The sequence below is a fragment of the Mus pahari genome, chromosome 14 (assembly GCF_900095145.1).
Source record: "Mus pahari chromosome 14, PAHARI_EIJ_v1.1, whole genome shotgun sequence".
NCBI classification, from domain to species: Eukaryota; Metazoa; Chordata; class Mammalia; order Rodentia; family Muridae; genus Mus; species Mus pahari.
This window is the reverse complement of record NC_034603.1, coordinates 20,099,726-20,111,677: the sequence shown is the minus strand read 5'-3', so window position 1 is coordinate 20,111,677 and position 11,952 is coordinate 20,099,726. Positions and strand designations below refer to the sequence as shown.

General features: G+C 47.7%; 1 protein-coding gene across 1 annotated transcript in view; it reads right to left on the bottom strand.

Annotated features, from left to right (window-relative positions):
* Cdkn2aipnl (CDKN2A interacting protein N-terminal like) overlaps positions 1 to 4,847 on the bottom strand; it is a 6,899-nt gene extending 2,052 nt beyond the window's left edge. The window contains exons 1-2 of the mRNA XM_021213720.2: positions 4,548 to 4,847; positions 2,455 to 2,554 (exon numbers count right to left, since the gene is read on the bottom strand). Of these exons, the coding sequence (XP_021069379.1) occupies positions 2,455 to 2,554; positions 4,548 to 4,786 (339 nt within the window). The 5' untranslated portion in view covers positions 4,787 to 4,847. The remainder of the gene's footprint in view (positions 1 to 2,454; positions 2,555 to 4,547) is intronic.
* Between the last annotated feature and the right edge of the window lie 7,105 nt (positions 4,848 to 11,952).

The following is an 11,952-nucleotide window of genomic DNA, read 5'->3' as shown; positions in this document are numbered from 1 at the left end:
TTTTTAATTGGACAGAAAAGGTGAGATGTAGGGGGTGGTTCTGATGCTAAGATCCTGTTCCCCAATTGGTTCTTGATCCATCACTAAAGATGCTAGCGGCCAATGAGCTGGGCAGAACAGGTAGGCAGGCTAGCAGACGCAGGAGAGGGGGAAGAGATCTGTCATACTTTGGAAGGAGAAAAGGCCACTAGTCATGTGAGATCCAGGGTGGAGTGACTACTGGCCACTTCCCCAACTGGGCCTAGGGTGGCAGATGGAGGTTAGAAACATAATAAGTAAGCTGAGGGCAGATTTAGGGTGCTGAGCTGGGAGTTAAAAGAAGGGCTCACCCAACAGCAGAGGAAAGCTTAGAAGATCCTAATCTGTATGTGTGTCTTTCATCCATGGATCCAAGAGAACCTGGCAGGGCTGGTAGCACTGTCTGCCCAGAGCTTAAAGCGGGATTACAAGAACTATACACAGCACTCATGTATATAGGTGTTTTGTCTGCATGTATGTCAGTGCACCAAGTGTATGCCTGATGCCTGAGGAGGTCCCAAGAAAGGTTAGCAGACAACTTTCAGGAGTTAACTTTTAGGAGTTGGTTCTCTCTTTCCACCATGGATTCCAAGGCTTGATCTCAGGTCTTAAAGCTTGCCAGCAAACACCTCTCTGGCTGAGCCATCTCACTGGCCCAAGACCAACACCTGTGACTTGGGGCAGAAGAAGAAAGTGCTAGAATTCCTACTTTGTTTCCACAGGCTGTTTCTTTCAAAGCCTGGAGTGTAAGTGTCAAGTCCATTTGAGCAAGTATGGCTTCCCTATATGAGCATAACTGGGCCCTTTCCATATCACCCTATCAAGATGTTGTCCTGTCGGTCTGTGTTATGGCTTACAGGCTCTAGACTATCTGAGATGTCTCTGGGAAGCTCACAGATGCGGGCTTTACCAAGTTTAATACAAGTAAGTCTGAAGACTTAGGGGCTGAGAAGAGGATGATCTCCCATGTCTGTGGTGTCATAGCAGGCCCTGCACCCTTGGCTTCCACATGGCTACACTGTCTCCTGAATCACACTCAGCAGTAAATCTTATATTCTATCCAAATAAAGAATTTCAAATTTTATCTAAAAGGCTGGATAGATATCAAACACACTTTAGGGAACAAGGGAGCAAGTCTGGTGGCTAAAGAGACCAGGACAGATGCGAGAAAAACACACTTGTAGGGGCTGGGGGAGGCGTGTAGCTAGGACTCACAGCCTTATTCTCCAACGTTTCCTCTGCCTCTCCCTGGCCCCAGGGATCAGGATCCAGACATAAGACTCTAGGGCAAAGCTCACTGTGGACAAGGCCACAGCCATAAGACTACGTTCTGAGGACCAGATCTCAGCTGTGGTGTCTGGACATTACTCCACCACATTCCTTATCAGCTAGTCAGAGTCCACACAAGTCTGGTCCAGCCCTGACCTGCTGAGGCAGAGATACCCTGTAATGAACTACTCTAAAATGATGTACTTCTAACTTTAGCACTCTAACCAAAATGTTTCTTTTTTTTAAATAAGCAAAACAAGCCAAGTCTGGGGGTTTATGCCTATAATCCCTGAACTCAGGAGGAAAAAGTACAAAAAACAAAAACTTAAATAAATGAATAAATAAATAAATAAGCAAAACTGCTGTGGCTAGAGACAGAGATGTCATCTAGGCCACCAGGGAGCAGAGGCAGGGCTGCGATCCCAAGGCTTGCCAGGCTAAAGATCAAGGTGAAGCCGAGTAAGACTCTGAAAAAAGTACAGAAGAAGCGGATACCCAGATCAGGGAGAGCCCTTGCCTGGCACATACGGGGCTCTAGGTTCAACTCTTATTAATGCACAAATGATACACACTCCCCTACACTTTACCTGGGAAAGAAAACATGGTGATTGTTTTTTCTCCATCTAGCCTTTTTTGTTCAACATAATGATCTCCGTTTCTATCCATTTCCCATGGACACTCAATTTCATCTTTCGTTACAGCTGAACAAGCTTTCGTGGTGTATCTGGACTGCATTTCCATCATCCACACCTACTGATGGGTATCGAGGCTGCTCACTGTGAACGGTGCAGCAGGAAGCATGGATGTGTGAAATGTCTGCGACACTCACTGGAGCCCTGCAGGAGCAGTCTAACTTGAAAATGCTTTCAGTTTGTTTTTAGGACCCTCTGGACTGGTTCCTTGGTTTTCTAGCATAAGGAGAGGTTCAATCCCTGGCACCAAGAGAAAGGAGTGTTGCAGACAAATCAAAGAGATTGAGCCTACTTGTTACTCCACAGTGCATAATTTATCACTCTGACCTGTTATCTAGTTAAGAAAAGGTTTACACCAGCTGTGAAGAAATAAGGGAAGGCCTTCAGACTGTGATTCAGGGAAGGAGAATGTTCAAACCAACACAGTGCAGCGTAAGCCGGGCCCTTGGTAGCTACACTTGCAAATGCTTCTCACCTTCTTCATTAGTTCGCTTCTGGTTGTAAACTGTGGCAGGTCTTCCACTTCAATCCCATCAGCCATTTCCATCACCTTGTCCANAAGGTCTTTATTATAACTGCAAAATAAAAAGCAGGAAGGTAAAAACCTGGGAAGACTCACTGTCACTAGGGGTTAGTAAGAAAGTGTAGTTATTAGACTGTAAATGCTACCCCTGGAATACAGAACCGCTTGGTCACTGGTAAGGTCCCGCTATGCCATCTGAGGCTTAAGCAATTGTCCTGCCTCAGCCTTTGCTATAACTGGAATACAGATGTGTATAGATCAAGTTCTGTAAAGACTGATTTGATACTGCAGGGGAAACTATAGGTGCTTAGCATACAGGTTAACGAATAGTTCTTCCTGACTGTGAGGACAGAGCTACGCTGGAGAACAATGCCAATATAGCAGATGTTTCAAGAATTACACAAACAGGGGCAAGAGACACGGCTCAGCAGCTAGGACAGCACCTCTGACTCTTCTAAAGGACCTGCGCTCAGTTTCTACACGGCTGTTAATTTCAGGTCTCAGATTATCTGGCACGCTCTTCTGGCCTCTGAGGATACTAGGTACCCACTTGTTACACAGCCATACACATAAAAGTCTTTTTTTAAAAAAAAAAAAAAAAAAAGACAAAACCAGGAGTTTGGAGAGATAATTTAGCAGTGAAGAGCACTTGCTCTCAGAGGACCCAGTTTCAATTCCCAGCACCCACATCAGGTGGCTCACCACCACCTGCAACTTCCGTCCCAGGGAATCCAAAGCCGTCTTCTGGCCTCCAACGGCAGGAGGCACTCTTATGGTGCAGGTATATAGACAAAACAGGTATAAACAAACAAACAAACAACTAAATTAAAATTACAGAAACAGGAGCACCATATACCCGCTGGTACATATTCCTGGATGAGATTTACCTAGATTTGAGGGCCTAAAACTGGATTATTTTTAAAACACATAGAACGTTGGCCTCATGAAAATAGCACCACTTGTCCCTTTTGTTCAGTTCTCAGGCACATGTCTGAGCTTGGATCCTGTAATCTCAGATTTTAAAGGGCACCTAGAAGGCAGGAGGGAGGATGGGCCTGTGTGTGTGATGGGTGTGTCTGGCTCAACGGCCCCACATCCGGTTCTGACAAATCATCCCAAGATCTGAAACCCAGTAGCTTCAGCACTGGTGATGAGGGTCGGTGATACTGTACTTATTTAGGATGTGTAAGGGCCTGGGTTTCATCCCTAACACAAAACCCAAAAAGTAAACCAAGCACTTTGGCCTGGAGGGGTCCTGTGACCAGCTAGACACTACAAAATCAGGTCTGAGTGAGGGTCTCCTGGTCTAACACCTCAACAAACTCTGGAAGCCTGGAAGAGCTTGGACATGCAAGCCTCTCAGGACATGGTTGTTCTAGGATTGCCTGGGCTACATAGTAAACTGGAAGCCAGTCTCAGTTATAAGGGAAGATCGCCTAAAAAATTAAAAAATCACAAGGGAGTGTAAAAACCTGGTGTCTTTTCCAGGTGGAATATCTCAAGGCCAGGCTCTTGTCTTCCAGGTGTGATCACAATGGCTGGGGAGGGCCGGTGTTAGGTCAGCAACATGAAGGCATGAGTTACTTTCATAAGAGGGAAGCCAAGAGGAGAAAGGGGAGAAAAGATTCCAGCCTGCCTTAGCGTGAAACCCACCAACGGTGAGCTATATCACATCCTCTTGCTAGGTGTCTTCATCTAGAGGGGGAGTCTGCACTTTCGTCACCTGGGCGACAGCAGCTAATGGACTTCAAACACACTCTGAAAAGGAAGTCCTCTGGGCTAATAAGCAGTAATAACAACGACCATTGCAATACGGCCGCCTTGGAGCACACCTGCACTGCCCGCCCTATCATTCAGCTGCTGTAGTCATCCCAACCACTCATTCACAAGAGAAAAGCGAGGCTCAGAGGAGAGATCTTTCCCGAGGGAACGCTAAGAGGGGATCAGTAGGAGGCTGGAGCCAGGTTCAGCGTGGAGCAGTGTATATGCCCAAGTTGAGGATCGACTGATGGGGACAAGGTCAGCCAGCCGTCGGGGGTCCGCACCTGCAACCCAGGAAGAGGTGGTTGGCCCAGACCATGGATAAGGACAGCAGCTGGTCCAGGCGGCCACCTCTGTCGGGTGGGTCGTGGTAGTCAGGCAAGTGGCGCAGGATGAACTCCATGCGCGCTTTCCATTGCTTCTCGCTCTCCGAGTAGGAACGAAACTGCTCGGCGAAGTCGGCGGCCTGCCGCACGCCGGAAACGAGCTTCTCCACCGCGGCGCTGGCCTCGCCACCCACCATGGCTCCCGCCACCGCCGCCGCCGCCGCCGCCGCCGCTGCCAAGGATCGCACCAGCCCGCCGCTTTCCCGACACGCCCCGCGCCGCCGCCGCACGGCTAGAGCGACCGCGGCTGGGCGCGAGTGCGCTGGAGGACTTATCTGGAGCTCCCTCGTGCGGCATGGAGGTCTAGTGCAACCCACCGAGTGTTGCAACTGCTGGGGAGCTTGAGGCCCCGCCAGCAGAGAGCTGGCAGCTGGGTGCCTATTGGGGCTCTGCAGTGCTCTTTTTGCCCTGGGTCGTTCCCCGGGCATCTGTCTATCCTCAACCAGAGCTGAGGTTTGCCCTACGTTCTGTGGATCTCCCTTGGGAGTGAGGTCCTCTCTTTTATGGACCCACTATGATCTCAACATCTTCACTAAGGTTGTGCTCTCCCATCTTGCTATATTCATCACCCAATCAGGACCTACAAGGTATTTTGTTCCGTTCCCAAGATGGCCCACTCTAAAGGACTTTGTGAGGGACCCTCAATGGTGGAAGGAGAGAACCAACTCCTGAAAATTGTCCTCTGACTTCTACATGCAAGTTGTGGTACTTTGATGTATACACACACACACACACACACACACACACACACACACACACACACCAAACAAATAAATAAATGTAAAAATATAAAATGTAAGGTAAGCTTGAATCCGAAGAAAGCCTGGAATTCAGGATCTCCAGATCTAGTGAAGGTCTTAAGTGGTGGGTGGGCTTCAAGGAAGTTCATTATATACTGTTTACTATTGCAGATCCTCCCCCTCCCGCTCCCCCAGGGTCATACACAGCATAGCCCAAGCTGGCCTACAACTGCTTGCCTCCCTTCCACGGCTTCTGTGGCAGTGTTAGGACCCCAGCAGGCAGAAATACAATCCAGTCCGCAAATGCCAGAGCAGTGAAGACCAGCACCAAGCTGGGTGACGTCCCTCTCACCTCAGGAAGACATGGTGCTGACACTTCGACTCAGAACATCTGAACCAAACACGAGAATCCAAAGACAGAAACAGCTCTCCCCCAGCAGTCAGCACGTTAACTGGATAATGGCGACCAGAGCCGAGTCCCAGGATACAGATGCCTTACCCTGACTGATACTACAGTGGCAGGTTCCCAGGTGAACCCCCGGATACCCAGAGTCAAGGTCCCTGGTAATTCTGATTCTAGCTTCAGATGACCAGACTCTGAGAACATTTGATGTGCCAGGCACAGTGACAGACACCTTTTGTCCCAGCTACTCCATATGTCAAGGCAAGAGAATTATTCGAGCCTGGAAGTTTGCTGCCATCCTCATCATCAGAGAAAGGCCCTTGTCTCTTAAAAACACTGCGGAGGCTCACTGAGCCACATCCTTGCCTTGGTCCCTTGGTTGTATACTGCAGTGGTTGGTCCAGAAATGAGAACATGGGGGATGGAGAGATGGCTCAGCAGTTAAGAGAACTGGCTGCTCTTCCAGAGGATATGGGTTCAGTTCCCAGCACCCTCATTGTGGCTTACAGCCACCCACAACTACAGTTGCTTTGTTTTGTTGTTGTTGTTTTGTTTTTAATAACATAGGCCTTAGCCTCTCCAGAGCTGGTATTTTAAGTGTGTTCCACCATGCTATTGGATTTTGATATAAATTTTAGCATCTCTTTGTTGACTTCTAGAGAAACAGACTGTTGATGTTTCTAGAGAAACAGATCATGTTGACTACCTAGATCAATTGGAGAATTAACATCTCATCACTAGCGAATCTTCTAGTTTACAAACATGGCAACGACGCATCTTTCCCTTTAGTCTGGCTTTTTTGTGCACGTGCTTTTGTTGTTTTATTTGCTTAGTTTTTGAGATGGTGTCCCTTTCTGTGGTCCAGAGAGTCCTTGAAATCTCAACCTTCCTGCCTTAGCTTCCTAAATGCTGTGATTACAGGTGTGCTGCTGCTGTATGTAGGGGGAGTGGTATGTGCTTTTTAAAAGCAGGTTTTTAGGTATCCCAGGATGGTCTCATACTCCTTTGGTAGCTGAGGCTGGCTTTGAAATCCTGATCCTTGGGCTTCCACTTACCAAAGGCTAGGATTGCAGTCAGTATATCTGGCTTCGTGGTTTGTGTTTCTGTTTGTTTGCTTGCTTGCTGGTTTTGGATGTGAGTGAGTGGTATTAGTAAACATTGACAGAATGTGGAAGTCAGCCTCAGGAGTGAAGGGCCACCAGTGGGCCAGGAAATGGTGATGTACTTGACCCCACAGACACCAGAGATAAGCTCATTTTCAGCTACTATAACTTCAAATTCATCTGCATTAAATCTGATGAATTCCGGTTCTTTGAGATGTAGATCTTCTGGTGGCCAGAAGAACTTGAACCTGGCCTTTCCCAGACTCTCAGACACATGTTCCTTATTTTGCATCTTGAAGCAGATAGACATGATGACCTGATTTGTGTGGACCTGACCCCTGTGTTGTGGGGGTTCCCAAAGGCAGTGAGTGGGTTTAGAGGTCTGCAGCCTAGAGTGTGAATGGCTGAGCTCAGAGACAAGCATATCCATCAAAAACTCTGTCTTGAAGGCGCTCAGGGCAATCAAGCAAGGTGCAGGCCACACCTCCCAAGGAGGCTGCTGTTTGCACCCATTGCATCCAGGGGCCTGTGAAGAAAGAAACCTGGTCTTTTGGCACAGAGGTAGTATGATAGGTTGTGTATGCTCAGCCCAGGGCGTGGCACTATTAGAAGGTGTGGCCCTGTTGGAGTAGGTCTGTCACTGCGGGTGTGCGCTTTAAGACCCTCAGCCTAGCTGCCTGGAAGCAGCCTTCAGATGAAGATGTAGAAACCTCAGCTCCTCCTGTAACATGCCTGCTTGAATGTTGCCATGTTCCCGCCTCGATGATAATGAACTGAACCTCAGAACCTGTAAGCTAGCCCTAATTAAGTGATGTCCTTATAAGACTTGCCTTTGTCACGGTGATGACCGTGTTTACAGCAGTAAAACCCTAACTAAGACAGGCAGTGTGTTTTTAGGTCCCATGAGCCAGGAAACTTACACACCCATTTCCTACTTTGTTCTTTTTTCTTTATTCTTTATATACCTCTTATACTATGTGCTTCGTTGTCTTTTCTTTTTAATTCCAAACATCCATTTACTCACTGGGAGTGATCAAAGCAGCAATGTGGGTTTTTTTTTTCTTATATGATCTTTTTAAGCTCCTTTACATCAGTGAACAAAGTAGACTTAAATGTCACTTAAGACAGTGTAGCATTATTGGTTTTAGAAGAAACATCCTTAGTCACAAATACAAAGTATGGGACCCTTTGCAAGTCTGCATGTCAGTCATGCACGGGGCTGTGCTAACTGTCTCTTCATCGTTCTGACTTCAGCAAGTGTGCTGCCCAAGCATGCACATGGTTTCATGTTCTTTACACTTCTTTAATATTCAAGTATCCTTTTAATCTCATCACTTGGGGTAGAAGCAAGCGGGTCTCTGTGACTTCGAGGCCAGCCTGATCTACATATGGAGTTCTAGGTCAAAAAGCGATTTCTAGTGAGATCCTGCCTCAAAACCAAACCCAAACCAAAGCCCAACAAAACGAAACAAACAAACCCGTTCACTTCCTTTACCTATTTAAATTTTATTTTTATTTTAAGGCAGAGTCTTATGTAGCCCAAGATAGCATCTAACTCACTGTGTAGTTTAGGGTGGCCTTGAACTTCTGATCCTGCTGCCTCCACTTCCTAAGAGCTGGGACTTTAGATGTGTACCACCCCACTTGGCTATGTAGCGTTCCACCGAACTCGGGGCTTCATAGCTGTGGTTTTGGTTTTTTGTTTTTGTTCTGTTTGTTTGCTTGCTTGTTTGTTTGTTTGGTTTGTTGGTTTTCTCTCTTTTCCTTTTCCTAGTCCCTCTCTTTTTCTTTTCCTCTTCCTCCCAATATTATTTTCTGGAACAGTCTTACCGGTTCCTTGAATTTCAAGTCTAGAAACCCTGAGCTAATTCTAGGAGATCTATTAGAACCCTCATATCTCTCTCTCTCTCTCTCTCTCTCAGTCATACTGGTTATTGTTGAGTTTGCCATTTTGGTGGCATTTTGCACACCAGCTTCTTCAGAATACAAAGTTTTGGACTTCATTTTTTTTTAAAGTGTTGTGTGTATGGGTGTTTGCTTGTATGCATGTCTGTGTACCACATACATGCCTGGGGCAGAAGAGGGGGTCATATCCCTGAGGCTGGAGTTATACACAGTTCTGAGCTGACAGACTGGGAATCTGAACAAGCGCCTTTAACTGCTGAGCTACCTCTCCAGACCATGCAATTAAAAAGAAAAAAAAAAGACTTATTGCCAAATGTGGTGGGTGGTACACACTACTAATTCCAGCATTCAGGAGGCAGAGGCACACACATCTCTGCGTTTTAAGTCAGCTTGCTCTACATAGTGACTTACATGACAGCCAAAGCTACATACTGAGACCCTGCCTTAAAACAAAATACACAAAAAATGCATTTGTTTATTTTTATGTGTGTGAGTGTTTTGTCTGCACAAATGGGAGTATAGGGCCTGCCAAGCCTAGTGCCTATGGGTGCCAGGAGTGGGCATCGGGTCCCCGGAACTGGCGTTACAGGCCCTCTGCGTCATCATGTGGTTGATGGAGAGTGAGCCTGGGTCCTTTTCCAGAGCAGCCAATGCCGAGCATTCTCTCCACAGCCCCAATGTTATTTTGTTTTGTTTTTGAGAAAAGGTCTTAGTATATAACTTTGGCTAAGCTGGAATTTGCTGTGGGCTGTGTAAACCAGGCTGGCCTTGAACTTATTTCAGTCTTACTGTGTCTGCTTTCCCAGGTCTGGGGTTGCAGGAAGGAAACTCCATGCCTGACTCTTGGTTGTATCGTTTGAGGACAGCGTCTCCTATAACCTAGATTGGTCTCAAACCTACTATGTACCTGGTGACCTTGAACTTCTAAATCCTCCTGCCTCAGCTTCCTAAGCACTATGATTACAGGAAAAAAAAAATTTTTTTTGAGTTTTGTTAGACAAGGCCTTACTACATAGCCCTTGGTGACCTGGAACTCACTATGTAGATGAAGTTGCCCTTAAACTCACAGAGACCCCCCTACTTCTGCCTTCTGAGAGCTGGGATTAACATTCATGTTGGTATATAGCTGTCAAACTTGAAGGTACATAGAAGGTATGGAACCTTTGGCCCACATTTTCCTTCCTGGGAATGTCTTGTAGGCGTTGGCCCTGGCAGACATCAACGCTGGCTGCTGAGTCCCTTTTGCTCTACCTGGATGGAAATTATTAATAGGTGATATAAAGATCTCCTAATGTCTAAACTCCCATGCCCTTGAGCGTCCAAAGCCTGGGGACTGAAATGACAAGTCCAGAGGCTCACAGCTCCAAACCATGACGATCTGGGGCCTATTGGTCCAGGCTTCAGCAGCCAGAGACTCTTCAGGTCGGAGGCTTGCAGCACTGGCTGCTGTCGTAACCTTGACTGCCAACTTCGAGCAGGAGCAGCAGGCAGCCATGTTCAGCAATGAGCAGCACCTGTTAGTGCGACAACTCTGGTCCTGGGATCCTCGGCTTCCACTGTGCCTCATGTTTCCCAGCTCAAGCCTAGCGTGCAGACACTCTTGGGCCTTAAGGCTCAGCAGCTCTATGGAAGTTTTCCAGTCCTGGAAACTTACGGTTACTCGCCTTCTACCTTCCGCCTTCTGGTCTTCATAGCTTCTGTCACGTCTGTAACTTCTGCTCCCCACCCAGCGAGCACTCTCTGCCACTCTTCAGCTGCCCTCTAACCACTACTGTGGCTGCCACTGAGGAGGCTGTCACCTTCGCAACTGCTGCTGTCCCGTGGCTGTCTCCACAGTCTCTGCCCAGCTCAGCTTGCTCCACTAGTGAGAAAAATCAAAAGTAAGAGAGGAAAGCCACAAGATGGCTCAACAGGTAAAGGGCTTGCCCAGAGGCTCTGGCCCCTTGAGTTTGATCCCCAGAATTCATATAGAAGTGGAAGCGAATAGCCAGTTCTAGAGTTGTCCTCTGACTTCCACATGTACACAATGCGCGTGCACACGCGCACATGCACACACACACACACACATACACACACACACATTAAATTTGTTTAAAGTTTAAAAAGAGAAGTAAGCCGGGTGTGGTGGCGCACGCCTTTAATCCCAGCACTAGGGAGGCAGAGGCAGGCGGATTTATGAGTTTGAGGCCAGCCCCGGCTACAAAGTGAGTTCCAGGGCAGCCAGGGCTATACAGAGAAACCCTGTCTGGAAAAAAAACCAAAGAGGGGGGGGGGAGGAGAGAGAAGTAACAGACCAGGTAGGGTTGCACCGCACTGCACACACCTTTAATCCCAGCACTTGGGAGACAGAGGCAAGTGGATCTCTGTGAGTTTGAGGCTAGCCTGGTCTACATAGTTAGTTCTAGGACAGCCAGAGCTGTGTAGTGAGACCCTGTCTCAAAAAAAAAACCAAAGAAACAAACAAACAAGCAATTAAAAGAGAGAGAGAGAGAGAGAGAGAGGAGAGAGAGAGTCTTGTAATCGACCTAATGTCACAACACCAGGGGGCAGCACAGAAGGGCGTCTTTTGACTTCTTCAGAAGTACACTGAACAGCCTGTTTGCACTGCTAGAAGTGGGGAGACAAGAGTGTTTGCACTCTGGCATAACCCTTCATGCAAATGAAAGACTGTCTTTGCACCAGTCACAGCACAGTCCATTCAGACGAAAGACCACATCTGTACCAATCACGGCCACTCTTCTGGATCAGGGTGGGAGGCGGCGACCCTCAGTCTGGGTGAAAACAACCGAGAATTCACCAAGCCTTGCCGTGGCAAGGAGTCTGGCGCAAGCTATCTGAAACAGAAGTGTCTGGAAGAGTGCCTCTTGGAGCTGGGGCAGTGCTTTGGCAGCAAGCAGCTGTGGTCGCAGCGTAGCTTTCTCAAGACATCCGTGAAGTGTTCAAAGCAGCCCGCTGGCACGACGGTTGTCCAGCTGGCTGACAAATAGGGGCTGCTTGGCGACTGAGCCTGGGCTTAGGGCAGCCTGGGCAGAAGGGAGGTTTCTAACAACTGTCAATTAGAGAGTCAAATCACCCTGACCACAGACATCTTATTGAAACAAAGACAGAGAGAGAGAGAGAGAGAGAGAGAGAGAGAGAGAGAGAGAGAGAGA